Consider the following 27,214-nt stretch of genomic DNA (forward strand, 5'->3'; position numbering starts at 1 on the left):
CAAACGTCTGTATCCCCGGTGCCTGAGGGGGAACCAGGAGCTCAGCTGTTATACGTGGGCAAATGGAAGAAATGTGAGCGTAACTGGGGGTGGGGGTGAGGGAGAGGGGAAGCTGCCATGACACTGCCACACACAGAAAAGAGGACAGAAGCACAGGCCAAAGTGTCATAACTGAAAACAATCTGAAGGGCCCAGTGGACCACAAGCACAGTCAATTGCTAGATGGAAGCTAAGTAAGTCAGTGGGGTCTTGGGCTACACAAACAGCAAGAGGGTCACCAAAGGGGACCACGCACCTGATCCTGTTAAGACAACACCTCAAGCCCTTGGGTCAGTTCTGGGGGCTGCTGACAGCAATTCCCCGATGGTATTCGAGAAAACCAGGCAGCAAATGTTAAACTGCCTGTCCCTCACAGAACCTTCTACTTTGTAGCTGGAGCAGCAGAGGAGAGGGGAACAATGTGGCTGGGGAGTGACTGTTCGGGAAGCTTCTCTCTCCTTCATGAGGAGGAGCTATTTCCTTCCCAGCACTAAATTTTGCTTTTTATTTGTACATTTGTTTCGTTTTTGTCTGTGATGTCTCCCCACCAAGAGGGCAGGGACTGTGGCTGTCTGGTTCATCACTCTAGTCACTACCTAGAACAGGGCTGCCACATAGGAGGCCCTCAGAAATCCTGAATGAATGAATGAACGAATGACACCGACAAGAGAATAGCTGATGTGATGGATCATGGGGCCTAAGGACGAGGACAACAAGAGGAAGATGGGCACATGGGGAGAGAGTACACGGGCACTGACTGAAGTCAAAATGTGGTTTAGAGACAACTGTGCATCGGGCACAGGAAGGAGGGAGATGGCTGGAAGGTGAGGGTGATGGAGGAACAGAACCAAGACCTGGGCCAGGGTGATGAGGGCAGGGTGTCAGCCACACAGGTACAGTAACCCCTGGGACGCAGCAGTACTTGGGGTGGGAAAGGCTGGGAAACTGGAGGTGTTGAGCCCTTGATGCCTGGGTGCCAGGGTAGCTGGTTGCCAGGGGATGGCAGTAAGGTGGGCTGCTGGTGGGGGCCGGGGGTGGGGGGAGTGGGGGACAAATGGCATGAGCCTGCAGGGGTCTATATGGGGAGGGTGTGGTCTGGAGGCATCACTGAAGGGAGAGAATGCCGCCACCTCTCCGGGCCTGCAGGACATGGTCGGAGGTGTCCAGCTTCTACCAATGAGGATTCAGAGGCCGCAGGACCCTGGGGAAGGGCCTGGTCTCGGCCTGGGCAGAGGGTTACCGACCGGCAGGAAGAGGCTGAAGGTGGAAGCTATTACCAGGGCTGGGGCCTCACAGACAGGCAGGGCAGGAGGGAGGGAGTCGTGGGGACCAAGGACGGCCAGAGGGGAAGGAAGGGCAGGCGGGAGGCTGTGGGTGGGGCTGGCCCACTGCTTCCCACAAACCTCTGCTTGGCCACCAGATGCCTTGGGAGGCCCCACCAAAGGCTGGACGTAGGAGTGAATAGAGAAGAGAAAAGCAACGTCCAGACTTGCATCCGTGACTGCAAAAACGTGATCATAACAAATGAACAAGCCCCTCTTTTAACCCCAAATGGAAAAAAGACTAGAAGGAAATGTAGAAAACCCTCAACACTGGCTGTTTCCAGGTACTTTTTAAAATCACCTGTCCCCGGTACCTAGAATGGTGCTGGGGCATAGCTGGTGCTCAATTATCGTGTGGTGCATGAACTGCTATTATGCTAAAGGGCGGAGATTGCTCATATAACATGGGCAGGGGTGGGATGGGAAACGTTTTTAAGTGGAACTAAAAGACTGCGAGGCCCTGCCACCAGGTGCCTCCCCTAGGCCCCGGCCCGGGATGCCCACCCCCCAAAACTCGCTCTCAGACACTCGGGCACCCCGCTGGGTTTCTGCTCAATTCTGCTCTCCCCCCCACCGGGGGCATGGCTATCTCCTCCTGGGCCCAGGTACCCCGTGACTCAGAGCAGGGCTCAGGCCTGCCCTTGCGCCTGGGGCCACGCCTGGCTCTAGGGAAGGTGAACTCACCTGGCTTGGGCCAGGCCAGGCTAATGGCAAATGCTCCACCCCACTGTCACACCTGACGTCTGGTCCACAAAACCTGGTCACCTAAAGTCCACTGCCCTGCCCTCAGGGAATGCACTGTCAAGTTGGGGAGACCATAATGCCCCCATCAGGGATGCCATAGGACAGGGAGGCCTGCTTCCTAGAAGTGTCCGGCAGAAGAGAGGAATAGGTGGGAGGCCAGAGGAGGGGCAGAGAGGGATTTAGATTGCTGCTAAATGCCATGGGCTTGCCCCGCACCCCTACCCCATGGGCTCCTTTAATCCTCCTACTACCATGGGGACTGGAAAAGTCAGGTTTACACAGAGGCCAAGAGAAGAAACATGACCTGACCAAGGTCACACAACTAGCGAGAAACCCAGCCAGAATCAAATCCAGGACCCGCTGGCTTCAAATCCCCTGCCTGTCGGCCCCAGGCCATGTCAAGTACTAGAGGTAAAGGGGTGGCTTCCTGGAGAAGGGGGCATGTGTGTCAGGGGCGTGATGTGCCTGCATCTGAGGCTCAGCATCCCCAGAGTGTGAGGTGGGTGGAGGGAGCAGGGGTGCAGCTCAGGCTGAGCGCCCCCATTCCATGGAGAAAACAGGGTGGGGCAGGGGAGGCCCTGCAGGGCAACAGGCCCAGCAAGTGAGGGGTGACAACAAACAGGGCCCAGTCAGCAGGGACAGGAGGGGAGGTTAGGCACAGTAACGAGCTCCCCGGGACCTCGTGCCTGCTGCCGGGACCCAGGGTTTGTCACCACAGCAGCACCAGAAGGCAGAGTGCAATTAGCCCAGAGCAGCCCTGACTCGCCCAACCTCCCAGGGACCTAAGCTCCTGGAGATCTGCCCCTGAAGCTTCCAGACAAGCCAGGCTGGGTGCCCCAACACCCTGCAGGAGGAACCTTAGGCCCAGAGACAAACACAGGCCTGCCCATGGTCACAAAGCACCAACAACAAACCTCTTGCCTGCGGGTCCGGGGCCCCTTCTTCCACTTGCTAGGTGGAGAGCTGTCCCAGGGGTCGGGCCCAGGGCAGGGCACACAGTAAGCTGAGGCTCATCTCTACAAATGACTAGACAGCCCGTTCCCCAGGAGGGGACACAGAGGGCCAGGCCCCGGCCCCACTGCAGGCCCCAGGAGGCCTGGGGCTGCTGGCCAGTCGCTGGGGAGGAACTCTGTTCTCAAAACTTTCTTGAGCCCTCTCTGTGCCGGGCTCCTCCTGGGCTCAGCAGGAAGATATAGACCAGCTTTGTCTGTGAGCTCGAGAGGGGAGATCACAGATAAACAGGCAATTATAGGACAGGGTGGGAGGTGTAGGGCCAGCCCCACAGGGCTCCCATGTGCCACCTCCAGCCCTAGACGGAGCCCTGACCGGGGCACCTTGTTCTGGGCTCAGAGAAGGGGGTTGGAGCCTGGAGGCAGGGGGCTGAGGACAGCTCTACACCCGAAGAACAGCGCCAGATCCCGAGCCTCTGTGGGCCATGAGGCTCTCCAAGGCCCTCCCAGCTTGGACGCCTCATGACCACCCATGTCTACGGATCTCAGCAGTGGCCTCTGCCGAGGGGCCTACAGCACAGAGCTTCCCGTATCCCACAGGACCACCGGGGCCAGGCCCCAGGGATGCCCACTTGGGGGTGGCTTTGAGAGGTCACACCCCTGTTCAGAAGACATGACAACAGGACACCTACCACAGTCCCAGCCTCGGCGAAGGGCACAGCTCCCTCTGATGGCTGAGGGACGCCTCAGAGGATGAGAACAAACTCATCTGCCCCTTGCACCCTGCTTGCCCAGGAACACCCATTATGTTCCATGAATCTTAATGATCACAACACTGGGGTCACCGCAGTGCTGCACTGCACAAGGCCCTTTAAGCACAGTACCTTGTTCCACCCTCACAGCTCCCCGAGAGGGAGCTACTCTGATATCCCAACTTTCTGGATGAGTAACCTGAGGCTAATTACAAAGCTATGAAACGGCGAGGCTGGGACTCGCACCTGAGCCTGTCAGACTCGGATGCCCGGTGTTCTTAAGCCCTACTGCTAGTCCCTACAGAAAGAGCAGAAAGGGCAGGGATGAGATAGGGGCAATGACTTGTATTTGCTGGCGTGGGAACCCAGGATGCAGTCCCCATCAGTTACTCTTTAGAAACCACAACTCCAGCCTCCCTGCTTCCCCAAGGAGGGAGCTCTGAGTGTTGGACTTAAGGGCTGCACCGCCGAATGCTGCCACAAGAGGGCGAAGTGTCAGGACCGGAGCCCATTCTTCCCAACCTAAAACCCTGTGGTTCTGGTCCAGAATATCAGCTGCTTGGAACCATGAATCATGAAACAGGATTGTCTGGATCCCTCCAGCTGTTCAGAGCGAGAAGAGCGAGGCCCAGAGAAGGGCAAGAGCTGGCCAAGTCGCACAGCAGATCCTAGCAGGGCTCTCCTGAGCCGCAGTTAGTGGTGTCTCCACACTGCACATGCTTTAGGCAGCCTCCACGTTTCACAGGTGCATATTCTGCTCAGTGGGCCCCCAACAGTCAAGAGCGGCCGCATCAAAACTGGGAGCTCTGCAGATTCCCAGCACCTGCCCCTGAGCTGGCAGGGGCGGGGAAGGCAATTCTGATGCTCAGTCAGTACTGGGGAGCCCTGGCATCACCCCGCCCCATCCCCGCACAGGCTGTCATAAGGTCTCACCTGCTCACTCAGGCTGCACCTCCCCCATCTGATGGGGAGGGCGCCAGGCGGAGTTAAGTCTCCCCAGCACCCCTGCCTGACCCAGGCCTCACCTTTTGCCACAGTGACTCGCGGGAAGCGAGGGACGAGCAGGCCGCCACAAACCAGCAGTTGCCCACCTGGCCCTGGTGCAGGTCGTGGGAGCTGATGCCATCCACAAAGAGGCGGGGGTCCTCGCATATGTCCTGTGGAGAAGCCGAGAGGAGACCTCACTGTCTGCGTGGAGATTCGCACGCCTCCCCTTGCCTACTGGGGCCCTGGGTCAGCTTCTCCAAATCCAGCTTCCCCCAGGGCTGCCCAGAAAGCCCTTCTCCCCTCCCCTGGCTGAAGAACTCTGCTCTTCTGCTGAAGTTTGGATGATGAGCAAATACTGTGGAAGGACTTCGAGGGGCTGGACCCAGGCCACCACCTTCCTCCTGCCCTCTGTGGTCCTCCCTGACCAGCAAGGGCTCAGTGTCCATCGTCCTCCAGCACCAGCAGCCCTGCAGGGCCCATCCCAGCCAGCTCTCAGGGGCCCACAGTCACAAAGTGGGGTGAGATGCAGGGAAGAAACACATCAAAATTGCACATGACGAGTGCAAAGGGCCAGGGAGAAGCGAGGAGACAACCATCCCGGGACCCATGTGGGCACATCCTCGGGCTGTCTCATCTGACCCTCACTCCACCCGAGCAGTGTAGCATTTTTATTCCATTTTATGGACGAGGAATGAAGGTTCAGAGACAGGCAGTGACTTTCAAGGACACACAGCAAGCAAATGCTGAGCAGAGCTGAGCAGACACCCCCAGAGCTCCCCGAGTGCCCACCCCAGTCCCCTCCTCCTCACCCACCAGCATCTTCACTCTACAGAGCTGACAGCGAGTGACTGCGCTCCAAGGGGGGCGACAATACAGGCTGGGGGAGGTAAACACTGAGACGTGCCTTCCTTCCTGCTGGCACTGTGATCTATCCTGAGAGGTGAGCATTGTGCTCATTTCACAGATGAGGAAACTGAGGCCCAGAGAGGTCGAACAACATACCCCAGCCACACAGCACTGGCCTGTCTCCACTTCAGCTGATGCTCCTCAACCAGTTCAATCACAACAGAGCTACTGAGGGCCTACCGGAGGCAGCCAGCAGAGGGCAGCAGAGTCAGGAAGTCAGAATTCAAATTCCTGCTCCCCATTTACCGGCTGTGCAACTTTGGGCCAGTGGCTCAACCTCTCTGAGCCTCCATTTCCTCCCCGTGCAAAGGAAGTAGATTATTATGCTTGCAGGGCTGTGTAAGGACTCCACAGAACATGCAGGCAGAGCACTTGGCAGGGGAAAACAGGGCAAAGGGCCATCAGGTCTCACTAAGGTGTTCAGGACTCCTGTTGCCACCTCTGCCTGGGAAAACCAGAGTTTGGGAGGGCCATTGAGCGCTGTAACTCCCCTGAGGGCATGAGCACTCCAGATGGGATTTCAGGGTGACCCAGGGCCAAGCTGCAAGAGGCTCCCCCAGAGTACAGACTGCGGAACTGCCCCAGGTCATGGAAACCCAGTGAGGCTGGAAACCCAGTGAGTTCTCAGGAAGCAGTGGCTTTGCCTCCCACCCAGCTGCCGTCCTTATCTTATCTCCCAGGCCCAGCTCAGAATTCTGAGCCAGAGGGAGCCATGACTTAGCATCTGCCTCCCTGGGGTCCGGAAGAGCAGGCAGGACAAGGGTGGAGGGGGCCTTCGTACCTGGAGGACCCCAGCCACATCCCCACCATGGGAAAAGAGACAGCTACCGCCTGGCATCAGAGGAAGTGACTTCCGAGGCACCCCTCCCCTTTGTGGGCCCTGCACAGAGACAGGACCACCCATTCCACAGAGGAGTATGCCGAGGCCCAGGATGGGGCAGGGACGCCTAGGGTCATGAGGCAAGTGGATGGATGAGACAGAGCCTAGCCCCCGCAATAGAGCTCTCCTTCCCACTAAGCGGCACTGCCAGGGCAGCCTGTGGGCAGGTCCAGCCACCCCAGCCTGTCCCAGACACTTCTCTGGCTCCTGGGAGAGACTGAGCTCAGGGCTCCGGAGTCCCTGGTTCCAGGCTCGGCACTGCCCTGACTCCCTGTGATAGAGCAGAGACCTGGGGCAAATCTGCCAGCCTGGGAGGGAGCGGAGAGGAGATGGTGGTCTGGGTGTGTTCCCGCTGCCAGGAGAGGCGCGGGTTTGCCAGCTCAAGATAGAGAAACGACTTGAGGTTGGCGGCGGTACCTGGGGTTGGCCCTGGAGTCCAGCGGCCACCTTGGGACACCCTGAATGGAACAATCAGACACAGCTTGCAATGACTGGGCACCTGCTGTGTGCCCAGCTGTGCTGAACAACCCTGTGAGACACGTATGGTTAGCATCCCCATTTTATAGATGAGGAAACCAAGGCACAGAGAGGGTAAGTCATTTGCACAGGGCCACAGAGGAAGAGGTGAACTGAGATTCCAATTCAGACAGTCAGCTCCAGAGCCTCCAGCTGGGCCAGGACTTATGAGTGACAAAGCTACCATCCCTTCTCCATCCTCTGCACCTGTCCTTAGCCCAGCTTGGGGGACTTGCTATATGGCAATGAGACCAAGGGGTCAGGGGCAGCGCAGACCCTCACCTTTGTCACCATAGAGCCCCGGCTTCTCAAGACCAGTGTTTGTCATTCCACCTTCCCTGGGCCATTGGCTAAGCACAGAGGGCAGAGCCAGTCAGAAAATTCCCAGCCCACAGGCAGAGCCCTTGAGGAGGAGAAGCCTGAGTGTAACCCTCCATGTGAGCACAGCTGTGACAGCAGGAACCCAGGGAGAGATCAGAGGAGGCTGCCTGGAGGCGGTGACGCCAGCAGAACAGGCATGGAGAGGGCTGATGGGCAGGGAGGCTCCAGAGGGGAATGGAGACTCCAAACTGCCCCCCAAGATGGGATCCAGCCACAGCCTCGAGACCGATGCCACCTCTGATGCCATCCTCCCCGGGGCCCCCAGCCAGCTGTGCTCCCTCCCAACGCTGCCCTCCCTGAAGTTCACCTTTGGGTCTCCCTCACCAGCCTGAGAGCTCCAGGGCAGGGCCCAGGTCTGGCTCTGCCCACCTCCAGTGTCAGAACAGGACTTGGCAGGTTCTGCTGCGGGCAGGAACCCTGGGAGGAAGGGACAGCAGAGTGGCCTGCAGGACAGGGCTGGGGTGACCACTCCTCCGGTCAACGTACATCTCTGTGGGGCACAGCCTCCTGCTCCTGCGGTCACCTCTCACCTCTCGGCCCCTTCCAGCCTGCCAGGCCAGCTGCACCGGACATAGGTCACAGCCCATAACCATCTCCTCACTGAACCAGAACTTCAGGTTTCCAGGCCCGGTGCAGAAACAGGAAGGCAGCTAGTCAACGGATCCAGGGCGCCTTCAGCCCCTCCGCTCTCCCCGCTTCTCCTCATCCATCCACCTTCACCCCAGTCTCCTCCCTCCTGGAAGCTAAGATCACAGCTGGAATCGATTAGAATGGGGAAACTGAGGCCCAGGAAGGAAGCAGGATCTCTGCCTGGGACCGAAAACAGGGCAGTGTTCTCAGGGGTTACAGCCTGTGCCCCATCCCCTCTGCAACAGACTTGCCCCCCCGCCCCATCCTCCCATCCTTCAAGGCCACCGCAGCACATGCCAGGGAGGGGATCATTCCTGGGCAGGGCAGGGCAGAGGCCCAGGTGGCTGGACTTGACGCAAACTGCCTGCTTCACGGCATAAAGGGGCCTAATGCTCAGCACAGCCAAGGAGCGGGGCCTTCTCCAGGTGCTGGTGTGAGCATGAGCCCCAGATGGGGCCGGGGACCACCAGGCCACCTTGTGAGAGTTCTGGGAGGTTCCAAAACTGACGTCTGTTTGTGGGATCCCTATTTGTTCCCTTCTTGGTTCCAGCAAAGGACCTGCAGGCTTATCACCCCCAGAGATGGGACAAGGCACAGTGCAGCAAGGGGGGACATGGGGTGGAGTGGTACGCAGGGATGAGAAGCGGCGGTACTAAGGCCCTGGGCCTGACAGAGGAGGAAGCCTCCCATCCACCCATCCCCTTGGGATTCCCCCAGAGTCACAGGCCTCCTCCAGTCTCTCACCTCCTCTCATGTCCCTGGCCAGGCCCCCAGCAGGTGTTTACTGAATGGGAAAAAAAACAAAGAAGCACTGGACCTGGGAGGAGGGTGTGGGCCGAGGCAGGTGCCCTGGGTGGGACTGAAGTGGACCAGAGAGTCCAAGAGATGGGACTTCCGGGCAGGGCTGGCTCTGGGTCCCCAACACCAGGCCGGCAGGAGCAGGTGGTGAGAGCAGGCAGGTTGTCATCTGCCCCCTGTGTGTGGAACAGCACAGATATACCTCAAATCACTTCAACCTCCAGAAACCAGGAGCAGCGAGAACTATTCTCCCCATTCACAGATGAGGTAACTGAGGCCCGGGGAGGGGAAGTGACTTGTTCAAGGTCACACCTCCTGCAAGGTAGGGCCAAGGCCATCTGGCTCAAAAGCCAGCCTCCTCATTCCATTTTGGGAGAAAGAAGAGGGAGGCTGGCAGGCAGGGAGGCTGGCCGAGGAGATCCCCCCAAGAGCAGAGAGGCCACAACTAATGTCAAGAGAAGGAGCTAGGGGAGGGGTGGGAGTGAAGACGGGCTTCCCCTGGGCCTTCGAGAAAGTTGGCTTTTTGCTCCATTTGTAAACAGTCAGGTCACACACAGGACCCAGGAAATGGGACTCCATAGAAACACGGCTGCCTCGGGCCATGCTCCACCTCAAGGGAGTTAATGGTCACCCCACTGGGCTGGCCCCACCCCACCAGCCTGAGGCAAGTGAGCCTGACTTCCTGCTCCACCAACCCTACATCCCGCATCCTGTGGAGCAGGGCCTGCCCGCCATCCCACCCTGCCACCACCTACAGCCCCACTTACAAAGGGCTGTCCATCACACACACCCCAGTCCACACCGTCTCACCCCATCATCCCACACCACTCAGAAGTGCCTGGCCCTGAACTGCCTCCCAACCCAGAACTGACCCCCACCACCGCCCCTGGGCCCCGCTCAGTCGTCTCTGTCTCAACGCCAACCACCACAAGCTGCCTGTCACTGGCCTCCACATCCAAGGCAGGGGCAGCTCCGCTCCTCCTCTTTATGTGTCTAGGAACAACTAGGCACCAAGCCCAGTGAGAAAGGCAGCGAAGGTGCAGTGTGCCGTGGCAGGACTCCTGAACTGGCAGGCAAAGGGCCCAGAGAGGGCAGGTGACTCCAGCAGGGTCACACAGCAGGGAGATGCTGAGCCCAGCCAGCTTGGCAGTTCCTCCTCTCACTGCAGCAAGCCCAACCATCCCCAGCCATGCCTCACCAGCCTCCTTCCAGAGCCACAGGATCTAGAATGTCTGAGTGATGGCCAGAGGGCAGCAGAGGGCCAGGAGGGGAGCAGCGAGGGGGTGGAGTGAGAGGAGGGCAGAGAGCTCGAGCACCCAAGGCCTCACAAAGGCCTATTGAGGCCGGCCTCCTTCCCCACCCACCAAACACAGGAGAGGGAGGAAGCCATGGGGGTTGGGGGTTCACCAAGGGGCAGGAGTCTCAGGCCAGGCCGGGAGGAGGCTGGGAGTTCGGAGAACCAAGGCAACGCAGCTCAAGGGGCTGAGGTCCCCAGGGGGCACCAAGGACCCTCTATCTGGGACCGGGGAGGCGGGCCAGGGCGGGCAGGAGCCCGGGGAGGAAGGGACAGCCCGGTGGCCTGCAGGACCAGTGCAGGCTGCTCTGCTGCGCCCCGCTGGGCGATCGGGGCATGTGCTTGCCCCTCCCGGACTCGGTTTCCCTACCTCTTAAGCACCCCAGTCCAAGAACATCGGATTCTGTGCATTGGAAGGGACTTGAGAGCCTGGCCTGTGAGAGGAACATGAAAACTGAATTTCACTTTCCCAAAATGTCCAGCGGGGCTGGAAGGCACTTTGTAACGTGCAAATCTTCCCCCGTCACACGCTGCTGACAGCCTGGCCTAAGATCCCCGCTGCCTCAAAGCACAGCTGCCCTGGCCCAGCCCTGCCAACCCCAGGGCCCCCAGGGCTTCCTCTCCCCTGACTTCACCCCACACACCCCACGCCCCTGCCACGTCCCAAATAAGGCTGAGGTTTCAAGCTCGTGTCTTTCTCACACCCCACGCTCTCACCCCTCAACTCTGAGGTGCCTCCTCTGAGTACTGGAGGGGGAGTCTCCCCCGCCCCAGGCACCTCGGTCCAGCACCGTCTCCTGCACTGAAGTCCCTCCGGTGTGACCAACTCTCAGTGTCACCAGCACAGCCGCGGAGACTGGGGAGGGGGCCTGGGGCACTGGCCTTCAGCAGCCTCTCCGTCACCCAGGCCCCCGGGACACCCACTCTCACACTCAGGAATCGGGGTTAAAGAGAATGAGATCATGCCATGAGGCCAGAAGCTTCTGTTCAACACGTTCCAGCCACAGCGACCAAGGCTGGGACAGAGGGAGCCGCCAGACAGATGCTCCATAATTCACGGATCCCAGCAATAACGGTGACAGCTGGCTTATGGGTGCCAGGCTTGGTGCCAGGCGTTCATGCATCGTCTCTTTTAATGCCCACAGCTCTATGCGGTACTATTATTTTTTACTATTACTATTATTACTGATTATCCATCGTAATAAATACCTTCCACGTACAGCAAATGACTATTTCAAACTCACTATGCAATGATCAGCAAAGTAAATTCCTTCTACTTGAACGTCACTCTACGTTGTACTAAAAAAAAGAGGCACATCCATGTCACCTCATTTGTATCCGAAAAACGACCCTGGCAGGAGGGTTGGCAGAACAGAGGGCCCCACTTTCCTCATAAGGAAGCTGAGGCCCAGAGAGGTCCTGGCTGGGCAGTGGTGGCCACGGAACTGGGGGCCGCTCTCCTGGCTCCCCATCCAGATGAAATCCCACAGCAGGCGGGCCCAGCATCAGCCACTCCGCTTTCTCGGTTGCCTGGGGCCTCAGAGCGACCCCTGCCGGTCACCCACTGTCCCCGCAGACTGGGCGGGTCTGGGCTTGCCCACCTCGGCACCAGTTCGGACCAGACACTGACCTTGGGGCGCTTCCACCTAACGCCGGGCCCCGGGGTGCCCGTATAATACAGTGAGTCGTCGGTGGCGGGGAAGGTCGGGTCCTCAAAGAGCACCTTCCTGCGTAGACAGGCCCGTTTCAGGGCCGAGTAGTTCTGGTCCTCATAGGGCTTCACACAGGAGAACATGGTGACCGCTGACCCGGGAGGGGAGGCAGAGACAAGGCAGCAGAGGGCAGCTCCTGGGGCACCTGGGAGGACAGAAAATCAGAAGAGCATCACTTCCTGAGGACTGCAGGCCCCGAGGGATATGCTGAGTGAGGTGGCCCCCGCGTGCTCCCTCCCCACAGGTCTGGGAAGTGGGCACCCTCATCCCCATTGCACAGGCCAGGAACTGAGGCTCAGCGAGGGGGAGAGACCTGCCCAAGGTCACACAGCTGGTACGCACAGAGCAGGGAGAGGAACCGACTAACTCCACAGCCTGAATTTCCTCATTTCTGATGCTTAGAGGTGACGCCAGGCCCGCGGGCCAACAGGGCACAACCACGATGGCGCTCAGGGCTGCCTGGCCGCACCCACGACCTCCCTTCCTTTGTTCCACCAGCCTTCCTAGAGCTCCCAGACAGAATCAGACCAGTGGTGACCCAGCAGCTCCCTGGCTGGTGTCACACCCACAGGAAAGCGGCAGCACTGTCTCCACAAGTTACCCCTCTTCCGGAGCCTCACGCCTTAGCCTGGAGCCGCAAGATCATCTCTGTCCTGTGTGGAAAACCCTTGGCCCTGGAGGCCCCTCCAGCCTTCAGTCACATCCCTCCTCACTGCCTCCTTCCAGCACTCTGCCTTCTCCACCGCACTTTGGAATAAATGCCTCCAGTTCTGTAGGGAGCGCTCTCCTCCACGCTGGTGACCTAACCTCCCCCGAGGACTCCCAGCCCCACCCTGTGACCTTCCAGTCTCCAAAGCCAGACTCTCCCACACGGCCTCCCAGACCTTGCAGCGTCTCACACTCCTGGACGGTCGGTCTCCTCTTCCTAGGCCTCGGGGGCATCTAGCGCTGGTCCGGACCCAACTCCCCCTCTGACCTCCCCTCCCCCTCAGGGGTCCCCTGGCTGATGGATGACCCCCACATCCCTCTGTTCAGCCTGGACCCGTCTTCTAGGCTTCCAACTGGCCCATCTCCTGCGAGGCCCAAACTCCACAGCAGAGTCTGGACTTGAATCCACACGCAGCCCTGGCACACGAAGGTGCTGCGCCTATCAGCACCCCGCAGTCCAGCACCCTGAACCTCGTAGCCGTGTGCTGACCAAATGCAAGAGACCCAGACTGGACCGACTCGGGAAAGGGCTCTGGGAGGGGAGGGGAGGAGAGGGAGCCGCAGCCAGGTGCCCTGACAGAGGCTGGGACAGCCAGGCACCTGACTGACAGCCCCATCTATGGCCCTGTATCTCACACTCCATCTGGGCTGCAGGCTCCAGCTGGGATCTCCACACCCCCGGGCCTACTTATCATTGGGCCTGCTCAGGGCAACGCTGCAATCCCGAACCCCCAAGACACAGGCCCCAACTTCGCAGCCTAGCTGAGGGAAACTGAGGCAAGGTAGGCCAGCTTCTAGGGCAAACATGAGTTTGTGAGCAAACTGATATGGGTGTCAGTCCCAGCTGTACTACTCACCTGCTGTGTGGCCCTGAACAAGTCACTCAACCTCTCTGATTCCCTATTTTCTCATCTCCAAGATGGGAACAACGTTGCTTCAGTAACTGGAAGATGCCAGTAAAATTAACCAGAGGCTGTGGAGACTGCTTAGCAGGCCAGAGGGAAGAGGAAGCACAGAAGTAGAAAAGCCCCTCTCATTCCCAAGAGAGAACCTCCGTGTCTCTGGCACCTGCCGTGTGCAAACCACCTGGCTAGAGGCTGGCGTTTAGGATTTGCTGGGTAGGCCTTTCACTGTTGCCATTTTTCAGAAAAGAGAACTGAGGCTCAGTGAGGGGAGGCAACTTGCCCGAGTTCCATGGCAGAGTCTGGACTTGAACACACATCCTCTGACTTTGGAGCCTCCATCTTGGCCTGGTGACTCCAAAGCGCGGGCAGGGCTCACCCCACACACACCCTGGCTGAGCCAGCCCCACAGGAAAGGAAAGATGAGGGGATTCAATGGAGGGGAGAAACAGGAAAGGAAGGAGGTGAGAATGGAGGGGTGAGGGTGGAACACGGACGGACAGAAGGGAGAGCGGGGCTGATGGTCCCCGCCTGCCGAGGGTCTGAGGGCTGGCCTGTCCCCTGCTCTGGACCCACAGCCACTTCAGCTTCTGCCCATACGTCATACAGGGCCCACCTGTCCCACTGCTGTGTGACCTCAGGCCAACCCCCTTAACCTCTCTGGCCATCCCTCTACCCGGGAAGGCCAATAACCCTGCCCCTTCCCACCCACCCTCCCAGCGTTGGGGGCCTGAGGGAAAGAGAAGGGGGAGGCTGGAGAGGCAGCCCCTGGGCTCTTGCACACAGCCACCAGGAGCGCCATGAGCCTCACAGTTTCCTGAAAGGCCTGTTTAGGAAGCAATTTAAGCTGCAAGAATTAGATCAAAGAAGCTGAAAGCAGGAGCCCAGAAATCAGCTCTAGCAATTCCAGTGTTCAGAGCCCAGAACCCAGGGAGGAGGAACGAGCTGGCCGGTGGAGAATGAGGGCTCTGGCCACCCTCCAGGCCACGCAGCGGCCAGCGCTGCTGGGAAGGTTTGCTCCTAGGACAGAAGGGAGGAGCGAACAGAGAGGGGGAAGCTCGGCTCGGCCCAGGTCCAGAACCGGGACCAGGCCTGGCTGGCTGAGGGTCTGACCCAGTTCAGCCATCTCTCCAGCCTCACCCCTGGCCGCCAGGCTGACCCTGGCCTACTTATGCCAGGCTCTCTGGCCCCGGCCTTTGCACAGGCTGCACCTCATGCCGACTGTCCTCCTGCACCCTCCATCTGCCCCAAGGTCGCCTCCCACTCCATCCACTGAGTCAACACGCCCAAGGGGTCAGAGTCACCAGCCTCTGAGCTCTGCTCTCTCCCTCTAGTTCCAGGCATAACCACTGATAGATACAGATAAACCAGCAATCAGGAAAGCCAGCTTCTAAACCCTGGCCTCTTCTCCCTGGGTCTGAGCTTGGGGCTGGGGCACGTCCTGTCTTCAGGACACTGAAGTTTGAGCCAGGCACTACCAGGACAGCCTGAGCCTCCCAGCTGCCCCCCAGTCTGCCCTCTTCCCTCTGCCCCTGCCAATCTCGCTCCCCCCGCCATTCTCCACCCTGGGCCTAGGTTCCAGTGCTACGAGCTCCTTGTGGTCCACTCAGGGCCTCTGCACACACTGTTCCATCCACACATGCACACCTGGAGAATTCTGGTCACCTTTCAAGACTCAGCCCAAGTACCTCCCACCTGTGCGACATTGTTCCTCCCCTTACCTCCACAGTCCTGGAACCCCTGTGACAGCGCCTGTTACATTGTACCCCATCTGCATATGACTCGTCTGTCTCCCCAGCCTACACCCCTCCAGGACAGAGCCCATGTCCAGCTCCTCTCTGTATCCCTAGTGTCCAGCATTGGGGAGCGGGGGTGGATTCAGTGAATTTGGGTCGAATGAGCCAACACAGATGATGCATGAGGAATTCCTTCACTGATGGGAAAAACAGGTTCAAAGAGTGCCCAGGACTCCCAAGGGGGATCAGCTTTCCATGTCAGAGCTGCACCAGCTCTCAGGTCTCCTGAAGGCCAGGGCTCGCCCCTTCCCACTAGATCAGGCCTCTCTCTTTCTCTCTCTCTCCCCTCCTCCCCTCCTGTTCCTGATGCTGCCCGTGGAAGACTCAGCTAAAGCCCTGGAGCTCTCTGCTGTGGCCCAGCCCTTCTCTAGCTCCTGACGGAGACTTGGCTTTAGTTTCGCGATGTCCCCCTAAGCTGTGAGACCTGGACAGGCCATGTCACCTCTCTGGTCTGCATGGTCCTTGTGTGGAAGGAAGAGATAATGTGCCAGGGCCTCTGGGAGGATCAAATGAGACACGGCCGCATGGACTAGCACTTGGCATACTTCAATGCACTGTGTCGCTGCGGGATGTCAGCACGGATGTGTGGGTCACATCTACTATGTGCCTCCCCTGCCAGGAGGGTTACAACAATTCAGGGTTCCTGTCCCCAAGGAACTTCATGGTCTACTGCAGCCAACAGACACAAGGCAGCATGGAATATGAGTCATTCCAGCAAGAGGGACACAAAGAAGCCTTCACAAAGGCCTGGACCCAGAATTCAGCTGTGCTTTAGGAGAGAAAGGCCACTCCAGGCAGAGGGAATAGCTCAAGCAAAGGCTCAGAGGCAGGAAAGCACAAGTTGATTCAGGCCCAGCCTGGCACAGTGGGATTCCACAGACTGAGCATGGGGGCACTGACCCGGGTCAGAACAAGGGCAGGGGAGCACCCACCAGGGAGGTCAGGGAACCCAGTCTTCCAGCAGGTCAGTCAGACCTGAGTTTGAATCCCAGCTGCGCGACTTAGCGCTGTGTGTCCTTGGGCAATTTACTAACCCCTCTGAACTGCTATCAGCCCTTCCTGGTTCCAGCCTCTAAGGTGGCATCTGCCCCGGGGCCTGCCCCATAGGAGCTCTATCTATCCTCACCTTGGAAACAGTGTGTACCTCCTTCCGGGAGGGTGTGCCCTGATCTGCTGTCCCTGGACCTGCTGGAGGTGGCAGGGACAGGCCAGGGGTGCGTGGGCAGAGTAAGGGCTCATCTTGCAGCAGGCCACAAGGAGCCAGCTACAGCGGGGGCAGATAGCACTGAGCCTTCCGGGACAGTTCAGCCACCGCAGCCAGGAGGAAACAGGAGACAGTTTCAGTCCCATTTTTTAGATGAGAACAAAAAAGGAACATGTACAAAACCTGCAGCCCATGAGCTGGACCTCAAGCCTCGAGCCTTCTCATCACACCAGGGCTTCCCAAGGCAGCCCCCACGTTAGTGCTGTGATCATTCTAGGGGTCGCTCTACATTGCTTTACGTGGCAGTAAATAAGTCAGTAAGAAAGTTATTCCCCATCCACTTCTCTCTCAAGGAGAACTCAGTTCAGTCCAGCAAGTCTCGAAACCCTCACGGCCCTTGCCCACCTACTTAACAAAGGAAGAGGCAGCCCCAGGCTCACAGCAACAGCACCTGGCTGCAACGGAATGGATTTTTCTGTTGTTTTCATTCAGTTTTAAGATTCTTCCAGTTACCTTGTACTTAGAGAGTAATACTGACTTTCCATTTAGAGTAAATGCACAGCTTCCTTTCAAAAATATCAAGGAAGAAGGAAGGTGATTTCAAGAAATCTGTTAAGTTCCTGGTGGTGCAGGCGGGAACCGGAACCGCAGCATTACATCACACCTGGAGGGCAGGGTGCTGCCCAGGAAGAAGCCAAGACTGCGTTCCAGAACTGTGTGGCAGGGGAAAGTCACCTCACCTCTCTGAGCCTTGGGGCTTCCTCTAAGGGGTGGGATAACAGAGCCAGCACTCAGGGGGCCAAGAATAGCCGAGCCCATCTGAAAAAGAGCAGCTGGAGGACTCACACTCACAGGTGACAAGACCTTTCACAAAGCTCTAGTGATTGACACAGTGTGGGGCTGGCATAGGGTAGACAAACAGACTAGAAAGCCCTCCAAGACAAGGACACCTGATTTTGACAAAAGGTAACATCACAGTGCATTAGGGAAAGGATGGTCTTTTCAATGCATGGTGCTCAGTTGACTAGCTATCCGTGTGGGAAAAGCTTCATCTTGACCCTGAACGCACACCACACTCAAAAGCAATTCCACATAGACTGCAAATCTAACCGAAAGGTAAAACAGTGAAGCTTTTTGAAGAAAATATTAGAAAAAGAGCATATCCAAATGGCCAATAGATGGAAGGAAAGTGCTGGACTTCACTAATCATCAAGGAAATGCAAATTAAAAGCACAATGAGATACCACTACGCCCTGACCGGAATGGCTGCAGGGGAAAACACCACACACACACACACACACACACACACACACACACACACACACTCTCTCTCTCTCTCTCTCTCTCTCTCTCTCTCTCTCTCTCCCTCTCTCTCTCTCTCTCTCTCCCCCAAGTCCAGCTCTTCCACGTTGGCGGTGGGAGTGTCAACTGATACAACCACTTTGCAAAAACATCTGACCGCATCAATTAAAGCTGGACAAATGCATACTCTATCATTTAGTAATTCTACTCCTAGTAGATACTGAACAGAAACACGTGCACATGTTCACCAAAAAGCAAGTACAAGAATGTTTAGTGTCGTAGTATTTGTCATAGATAAAAATCAGAAACAACCCAAAATGTCCATCACCAGAAGAAAGGATGAATATGGTGTTTAATGGAATATTATACAGTAATGAAAACGGACAAACTATTGCTGCATGCAACTCATGGGTGGCTCTCATGAGCACAATAGTAAACAAGAGAACAATACTTTGATTCCACTGATGTAAAACTGAAAAGCAGATATAAGCCATCTATGGTGAGTTGAAGGCAGGATGGTGGCTGCCTTTGCGGGTAGTGACTGGAAGGGGTAGGAGGGGGGCTTCTGGGGTTCCAGTAACACTGCTCCTTGATCTGGGTGGTGGCTGCATGGATAGGGTCACAGAGTTATGTATCTATGACTTAAGCATTGTTCTGTAGGTCAGTTGTGCTTTAATAAAATCTTAAACAGAAAAAGCCTGTGCAGGGGCCCTGGGAAGAAGGCCTAGCTGAATCTAGTGACCCCGATCCCACCAGTTTTGGGGACATTACGTACCCGTAGGGCTCTGTCTGGCACCCAGGGTGGGAAGACCCAGGGGGTGTAGAGCAGGGAAGAAGCCCGGGCTGGATCACAGCACTAGTCCGGGCTCGGCCTTTTTCATGCACAGGCTGTGACCTCCTGCGAGCCGCCTCCTCTGTCTCTCAGGACACCTGTGGCTTTAACCCTTGAGGTGCTCAAGTCCAAGAGAGGATCCCACAAGGTCGGGGTGGCAGCCCCACACCCCACTGGGCACACACCTCCAAAGCTTCCTCTCTGAGGAGGGGGTACCAACCAGCCAGGCCCCTTCCTCAGGAGATGTTCTCGGTCCTGAGGGCAGGCAGGGCGCTCAGAGAAAGGAACTGAGCTGAGGCAGAGTGGCGGTGTGGGTGCGGGAGGAGACCACAGGCAAGGCTGCCCAGGATCCCAGCCAGAGGTCCCGGAAGGCCAGGCGCGGGGATCGGGCTTCATCCTGAGGTGATGGAGAGCGGGAAGGGTGCTGAGCAGGGGAGGGACTTGAGATCCACCTGGCTGCCACATGGAGAATGCACTGGAAAAGGACACGACCAGGGCAGCAAAACCGGAAGGCAGGCCAGAGAGCCTGTGTGCCCACGTGTGAACGCAGAGCTGGGTGGGAGGCAGGCCCAACTCTACCTGGGGACCAGCCAGTTGTGGGAGTGAAAGGAGACTGCAGGAGGCCTGCTGCGGGTCCCTCCTCTGTGCCGCAGTTCCCACATGCCCATGGCGCAGCATGGCCTGGCAGAGTGGGTGTCATCCAGGGCCGGCTGAGGGAGCCAAGGATGCCCGACAGACAAAGCTCCCTGACCCCGGCCCCGCTCCCTCAACCTCCCACCACATCCCACTCCAGGCAACAGAGCCCCTCCCCTATGCCACACGCCCAGGGAAGGGCTGAACAGCTACAGCTTGTAATTCAGGGAACAGTCAATTCCAACGCGCTCGTCTTCTCTGGCACCCCTCTGGGCTGGTCCTGAGCTGACACGAGGCGGTCAGATCCTCACGGCAGTCCCAGGGAGGAGAGGCACAGGGTGACAGGCACAGGCCAAGAACTAAGCCAGACACACTGTGGTCAGTGGTCCCAGAAGCAATGCATGTTGCAGGTGGGGCTATAGGGGCAGGAAGAATGGTGGTGTCTCTCCAAGATGGAACTGGACAGAGCAGGGCTGGAAGGCTAGGCGGGAACCTGCAGGGGGAGCACGCAGGCAGGATGCACTGCAGGTGCAGGGAAGGCCAGGGTGCAGGGCTTTGAGTGGGGAAAGCTGGCAGGACCGGCTTTGCAAGACTGGGATGCCGGCTTTGGGAAGTGGGCTCTCACTGAGGGCAGGGGGCAGCCAGGGAGGGGTGGAGGGGTGAGACCGAGCGTCAGGTGCTGAAGTAGTAACGCGGGCCAGGGAGAGCCTCAGCCAGAGCCAGGGCAGGGAAGGCCAGAGGCCAGGGAGGGGGCCTGGAGCCTCAGAGTTTGGGTTTTATCAATGAGTTCCTTCCCTTTTATTGTAGAGCCACTCCCACTCCTCTCTTGCCCCACGAGCCACCGTTTCAATAACATGCTCAACACATCTCTCTCTGTCGACTGTGGTTGTGTTGTGGCCTCCCAGGACCCCATCTCCCCTATGCACCATGTGCTGAGGAACGGATGGCAGGGTGGCGGGGGAGAAGGGGCGAGAAGCGTGAGCTGCGCCGGGGCCACGGGGGCTCTGGCAGCAGAACCAGGGGGCCAGGCCCAGTGAGTCACTCTGGCCAAGGCCGAGCAGGCGTCACCGGGACTGGGAAATCCTGTCTTTCTTCTCCACTGCCCTCCCCTTATGGTTTCTATCTGTGTCCAATCCAGTCTCCACCCAGCTGCAGTGATCTTTCTAATACTAAACCCGACCAAGCGCTCCGTGCTAAGAGACAAGTGGGTCTGGAGGGCAGGGCCAGGCATGTTTGGGGCTCGGGGTCCCTCGCTGGTCCTGGGGGACAGCGGTCCTGGGGTGCTGATGTCCCCCGGCCGGCCGTGTATATGAGGGGAAAGCTAGCCTCGGGGCTGGCTCGCTGTGTGGCCCTGGCTGAGTCCCCAGGCCTCTGCCCCTCAGCGGTTCCCACTGGGACTTGGGTGTTGTGAGGAGGGGGCCGGGGAGCCTCAGTAAGCAGGTGAGATCCAGCTGGATCTGCCGGGCATCAGCAGGGACAGGAAGAAGCTGGGAACCCTCGTGGGCAGCAGGCTGGCCAAGGCTCGGCATCGGGCAGGGTGAGCAGCTGGCTTGGGCACTGAAAGTCACTGGGCCTGGGAAACCCAGCCCAGCAGCATATCTGGTGAGAAAGTGCAGAGGGAGGGGCAGGTGCCACTGAGCTCCAGAGCAGCAGCGGCTCTTCCTTACCCTACTGGGGCAGGGTTGACACCTGCAGCTCACAGGTGCTGCTCACTCCCCACAGGGGAAACAACCTACAAAAATGAGACTTGATCAGGTCACTGAAGCTGCCTCAGCTCCACTGGGCTGTGTGACCTCAGGCAAGACCCTGCCCTCTCTGGCCTGCAGGCTCTCACCATTGAAAGGTGGAGAGGGGGACACTTCTTGCTCTTTTCCAATCAGCTATGTTTGTCACCAGGACAGCCTCTTTTTCTGCTTCCTGCATAGGTAGTCTGTGCCTCTCGCACCACCTGCCTCCAAGAATCAAGGTTGGAAACCTGGTGGGATGGTGCCCATTTCTCAGACTGGGAAACTGAGGCTCAATTCCTAGGTCAAACTCCTGCACACCCTCAGAAATGAGCTGTACTGTTCTCATTGCACAGATGAGGCCCAGGGGGCACAGAGAGGGAAGAGGTGCATTCAGGACAGTCAGGAGCCTGTCTCATGTCAGAGCTCTGCTCTGCCTGGCCCACCACTCCCTCCCTCAAGCAAAGGCAGTGACCCACTCATCAGCTCCAGGGAGTCCCACTCAGCTGCATGCCCCCATTCAACCTTCCCACACCTGCTCTGTGCCTGGCCAAGGGGGCAGCGAAAAGTCGGACCAGGCTCAGCCCGGGAGGTCAGCCTGGTGGAGGAGAGACAGCAACCCCAGCACCAGCCAGAGAGATCTGCTCTAAGAGGGCAGTGATGCATTCAGACGGGGCAGGAAAGGCTCAAGGAGGAGGCGGCATCTAAGCAGGAGCTCATAGGGTGGGCTGTGATTTTTAAGAGACAGAAGTGGAAGGTTCAGAGGAAGACGGAACCTCCTGGGAGGAGGAAACCATTTAGGCAAGGCGGGAGGACAGGGTGCAGGGGAGAGGAAGAAAGGGCTAGCACGGCAACGCTGCCACAGCCAGGTTATGGGGACCCTGAAAGCCAGGCTAAGGACTCGGGAGTGTGCCAGGGTGTGAGCTGGGCTCCTGGAGGATTCACAAGAAGTCTGGATGGAAAGGAGGCCAGGACGCAGGCAGGGAGACCAGGCTGTAGAAATGGACCTGCAAAGCATGGCCTTGGCCATGGAGATCCAATGGAGACCCACACTGGGGCAGGGTCCACAGCACACAGCCAGGCGCTGTCTGGGAGTTTGGCTGGGGGTCCTTCCTTGGAGGCACCAGGAGGCTCACGACCTCCCAGGATGACAACCACGTCTCTGGGCAAGTGGCGTGTTGGCGGCACTTCCGGGCTCCAGGCGCTGCTCTGCCCCATGTCATATTCCTGCCCGAAGCAGCCTTGAACGCCAGTGCCTCCTCCTCCCCATGCCCAGAGGAGAAATCAGAGCCTCGGAATGTCCCGTCCACATCCTTATCTTCAGATGGGGAGAATGAGGCCAGAAAGGGACAAGAACAGTTACTCTTTGTGCCTCAGAGTTCTCATCTATGAAATGCAGGTCTCCCGCTCTGCTGGCTCAACCTGCCCTCACCCCTGGCTCCCCTCACACATCTCTGCTCTAGGCAGGACTTAGCCCCAATTGTCCTTGGTATACCCATCTGCAAAATGGGGCTCCCGGCCTGGCCTTCACAGGGTGACGGTGGGGATCAAGTGACCCTGCACAGCACTGGGGCTAGTGAATGAATGTCTGAGATGCACTCCACTCTGGAAGGCTTAACCTACTCTTATGTTAAGGACCCCAGGATGGGGTCTGGTCTCTGGGTCAACCCGTGGGGACACGCCAGCACGCTCCCCTCTTCCAAACATCCCTGAGCTCTGCCTCAGGCTGGGCTCAGGGCCAGAGATGCAGCAGCCCAGGCTCTGCCGGCAAAGGCTCCTAGGCTGAGGCGGAAGCAGACACTAAGGGTGACCCCCTCGGGGAATCAGCTGTGGGCACCCAGGAGGGGGATCTCTGAGAATGGCGCCTGCAATGACACTGCAGTTGGCTCCTGTGGTAGGCTGAATAACTGCCCCCGAAAATGTCAACATCCCAATCCCTGGAACCTGAGAATGTTACCTTATACGGCAAAAAAGACTTTGCAGATGTAATTAAGGATCTTGAGATGGAAAGATTATCCTGGATAATCCGGGTGGGCCCTAGATGTAATCACAGGTGTCCTTAAGAGGGGGACAGAGGGAGATTTGACTCCAAAAGAGGAAAAGGCAATGAGGTTACGGAAGTAGAGAGAATGGGGTGATGAGGTCATGAGGAACGCAGACAGCCACAAGGAACAGAGGCTCCCCTGGAGCCTCCAGAAGCAGCCAGCCTGACACCTTAATTTTAGCTCATAAGACTCTTTTCAGACTTTTGACCTCCAAAACAGCAAGAGAATAAATTTGTGTTCATTTATTACAGCAGCGAAAGGAAATGAACACCATTAGTATCATTCCTGTGGGTAAGTATGCAGTCTCACACCTCTCTCCTGCTCAAGGAAGTGAGTGAGCGAGGATGAACTGCTCCAATGGAAAACAAAGCCAACCCAAACTTCAGTGTCTTAGTTACTATATTATTAGTAACACACCAGTTGAGTCCTACCACCTCACCCTGACTAGCAGAAGTTACCCAGCAGTGGACAACGGGGCAGGGGCTGGCTGGGCAGGGGCAGGCAGATCAGGCCAGCAGGCTCTCTGCCTTTTGTCCCCCAGGCTGCAAGATCCTGAGGCCATCCTGGGCGTACCCTGAAAGTGCTGGCCAGCTGGGTACCAATGAATGGGCTTGGTCTAGTCCGGCCACCAGTCCCCTGTCTCACAGCTGACCACATGCACCACTGTGGCAGAAAACCACAGTCCACGCCCACAAGCCACCATAGCCTCAGCCAGTGGCACCCTCATACCCCTAGTCCTGGGAAAGCTGAGACCCCTAGAAACACATCCCTGAACAATTAGAACAGGGAGCAATAGCTCGGCCCATTACAGGCCAGCAAATGTTCACATTTCGCAACTTCCTACGTCCAAGCCTGAAGGCTGGCTTCCTAAAAAAACTTGGATTAGAACCCCAAAGGGACTTGGCCCATTTTGCCATTAGTGAACAGGGAAAGGCAAGGCCTGAGGCCAAAGTGAAGTCAGCAGCTCGGCCTGAACTAAAGTGAGGCAATCCCAGGGCATCGCCATCAACCCAGGGAGGAGGAGAAGCTGCAGAGTCTGGGGCCCTCAAGGCAAGGCCCGGGAGGACCACTGCCAGCCAAGGAATGTTTTGAGCAGAAAGGGCGAGGCATGAAGGGGCAGAAGAGGTCTCCGGAGGGGCTAGAGGGGTGGAGGGGAGGGGGTTCTAAAGGCACTCAAAACACTTGAGGACCCTGGGGCAGAGAAAGTCAGGCGTGAGGTGAGAAGACCAGCAGCAGACAGACTTCTCACCTGCCAGGCCCCAGATAGTGAGCCCCGCCACAGGAGGGCTGAGAAGGCCACAGTTCTTAACCACTGAAGCCAAGAGGGGCTTCCACTTCAATGGGAGAGACCCTGTTTCCTTTCACCCTTCTCCTCCCAAAGTCGGCCCCTCCTTCCTCTGGGTTGTCCCTCCCCCAGGGAAGAAGGGATTAAGTGGTGCTGACTGTTAGGTACTATTAGTTATAATGACTACCAGACACCATGTACTTCGTAAAGCACTTTTAGTGATGTGATTTAACTTCATCATCAACCCCTAAATCCCTATAGGCAGCATTTACCCCCATTTTGCATATGAGGAAACTGAGACTCACAGGGGAAGTTCCCTGCCTCAAGGTCACGTGCAGAGCCAGTCTCAGCGAGGAGGAGGCGTGACACAATGACAGGCCCTGCAGGTAGGAGAGGTCATGGAGACAGGCTTCCCTGTGGCCACTGGGGGCTCCGGGAGGGCCACCTGTTCAGGGATCAGGGCTTCAGGGCTGTCCTGAGAGCCCACAGGGAAGGCAGGGGCAGAAGCAGCCAGAGACAGCACTGGCCTGGGAGCAGTGGCCTGGATGTCATCCCCAAAAGCCCACAGGCCTCTCACACTTCATCGACTTCCCCCAAACCTGCTCCACCCCCAGTGGTGGCTCCATATCAGATAGGGCTGCCCTACCCACCCTTCCCCATGCTCCACTACCCCCTCCTGTGCCGGCTCTGGGAAGCCCTATCAGATGCCCTCCTCAGGTGCCAAGCCTAGCCCTGGGTGCGGAGCTGGGGAGGGGAGAGGCGAGGGGAAAGAGGAAGGGGCCTCTCCCTGCTTGGGCCTCCCTAGCAACTCACCCACCACAGAGCCAAAGATGACACTTCTGGGATGCACATCTGATGATTTAATGCCCCTCCTCATGGGCTATCATTCAGTTACATGTTTCCAGGCCTCTACCCATCTATTCCTTGGGCCTACAGTGCCCTGCCCTTTCTTTTCTGCTTGGTGAACTTTTCATCCTTCAGCACCCAGCACCAATATATCCTTTGCAGTGAAACCTTCCCCAGCTCCTGGGCAGGGACTGGCACCCAGCACTGGGTGCAACTCTGGGCAGGGGCTTCTCGGTTTGACCCATCTGCCTCGTCAGTCAGAAGAGAGGTTCCTCAGGGCAATGACCCCACCTAAGCACATCGACGTCCAGGCTCCCAGCTCTGGCCTGAAGCAGCAACAGCTGGGCCCAGCTTGCCCCACCCTCAGCCTGGGAAAGCAGCCAGGCTTCCCCACCCCCACCCCAGGACTCTGGGGACTGCAGCAAAGGCTAGGCCCAAAGACCCTGGGTGGGAGGCTTTCAATCCTTGCAGCAGAATACATTAGTTTCTTCAGGAGGCCTCACACTCATAGGGTAGGCTGAGCCCCACACTCAAACACCCTCCCTTCCAGGAAGTCTGCCCAGATTTCTCCCTCCCCAGAATCCTACAAATAACTGCCCTGGGCACTTCTCTCTTCGATGCTGGTGTAGAGAGAGGATTCTGGTTTGAGAGCCAGGGCAACTCAGCTGCAAATTCTGGTTCAGCAACCCTGAGAGAGAGAGTAGGTCACTTCACCCTCTGTGCCTCACTCTCCTCCACCCTGTGGGGTCTGGGGCTGAATCCCACCACAGGAAATGAAGCCTGGCGAGAACTTGGCACCTGTTAACGATCCGTCCTGCTTCACCTCTGGAACCCAGGTGGGTCTCCTCAGACTCCCAACTCTGAAAGGTGGTGGCAGGATCAGAGCAGCCCAAGATCCATTCTCCCCCAGCTGTCCCTGCCTCCCTGGCCCCCTCACACACACACCCAAGCCCAGCAGCCCAGGAGAAAAGGCCCCTATTCAACCTGGGAAGATGGTGAGGAAGGAAATCGATTGTGGCCTTGCCCCCTTTCCCAAGCCGGGGGACGGAGGATGGGGAGGTACCCGGGAGGGGTTGTGGAATTGAATGGGTGGAGGCCTGGGAAGGGACACGAAAGGGGAACTGTGAGGAAGAGGAGGGCAAGGGCCGGTCAAGCCCCGGGAGGTAAACCCCGGCGCGTAAGCACCATGAAACCAGCTCCGGACACTCGGGTTTAGTGGGAAGAGGCCCCTAGCCTCGAGCGGGGGTGGGGACGAAGCCCCGGGGCCGGGGCGGATCCTGGAGGTCCCCGCCCCCCCCCTCCCCGGGCCTTAAAGCCAGCGCTCACCTCCTTCCTCCCCGGCTGCAGGATGTGCAACCCCACACCCACCGATTCGCGCTCACAGGGCACGCGCTGGCCCTCGCTGCACCCGTAACACACACACACACACACACACACACACACCTCCGAAACACACACATGAACACACGCGCGCTCGCACACGCCTCCCTCTGCGCAGCGCCTCCTACCTGCCGCGCCGCCGCGGGTCCAGCGGACTCGGGGATGCCGGGCTCGGTGCTGGCACTGGAGCGGAAGCTGGACCAACCCCCTCAGCTGCCTCTGGCTCCGGCCGGAGATCAGCTGGGGCTGGCCTGGGGCGGGGCTCGAGCTAGGACTCCCGGGCGGCCGGGCCCGCCCAGCGGCCTCCGCCCATTGGGGGACAGAGGCGTGGTTTCCAGCAGGGCGGGAGGGCCAGGATTGCAGCGCATGCGAAGTGGCGCCGAGCTGTGAGGTGAACGGGCAGGAAGGTGGCTACAGAGTTCCCGCTGGAGAGTAGGCGAGGATTTGGGGGCCTGCGCGGCGCAGCCCGACCCCTCTCGGCTTGATCGGGCCCGCGTTCTCCGGTCCCTCCCTCCCAGCATCTCCGGGAGCTCCCCAGAGCCCAGCCTAGGTCGGCACCGAGGCAGGAGGCTGGGAAAAGAAGGACTCGAAGAGGCGAGCGCCCATCTCTTCCCTATCTCCATGTCCATATCCATCCCCAAGATTC

The 27,214-nt window shown here is 58.2% G+C and overlaps 1 protein-coding gene across 3 annotated transcripts in view; it reads right to left on the reverse strand.

Moving 5' to 3' along the window:
• Positions 1-26,840, reverse strand: part of CAPN5 (calpain 5) — a 51,914-nt gene extending 25,074 nt beyond the window's left edge. For 2 of the 3 annotated variants that reach the window (XM_029208218.1, XM_029208219.1), the window contains exons 1-3: positions 26,697-26,786; positions 11,830-12,056; positions 4,833-4,964 (exon numbers count right to left, since the gene is read on the reverse strand). In XM_029208218.1, coding sequence (XP_029064051.1) covers positions 4,833-4,964; positions 11,830-11,994 — 297 coding nt within the window. In that variant the 5' untranslated portion in view covers positions 11,995-12,056; positions 26,697-26,786. Of the gene's footprint in view, positions 1-4,832; positions 4,965-11,829; positions 12,057-26,696 lie in introns of all 3 variants that reach the window. The other variant, XM_029208220.1, reaches the window with a different exon arrangement.
• Positions 26,841-27,214: the final 374 nt, after the last annotated feature.

Source organism: Monodon monoceros, unplaced genomic scaffold, assembly GCF_005190385.1.
Source record: "Monodon monoceros isolate NGI ecotype Baffin Bay Population unplaced genomic scaffold, NGI_Narwhal_1 Super_Scaffold_7, whole genome shotgun sequence".
NCBI classification, from domain to species: domain Eukaryota; kingdom Metazoa; phylum Chordata; class Mammalia; order Artiodactyla; family Monodontidae; genus Monodon; species Monodon monoceros.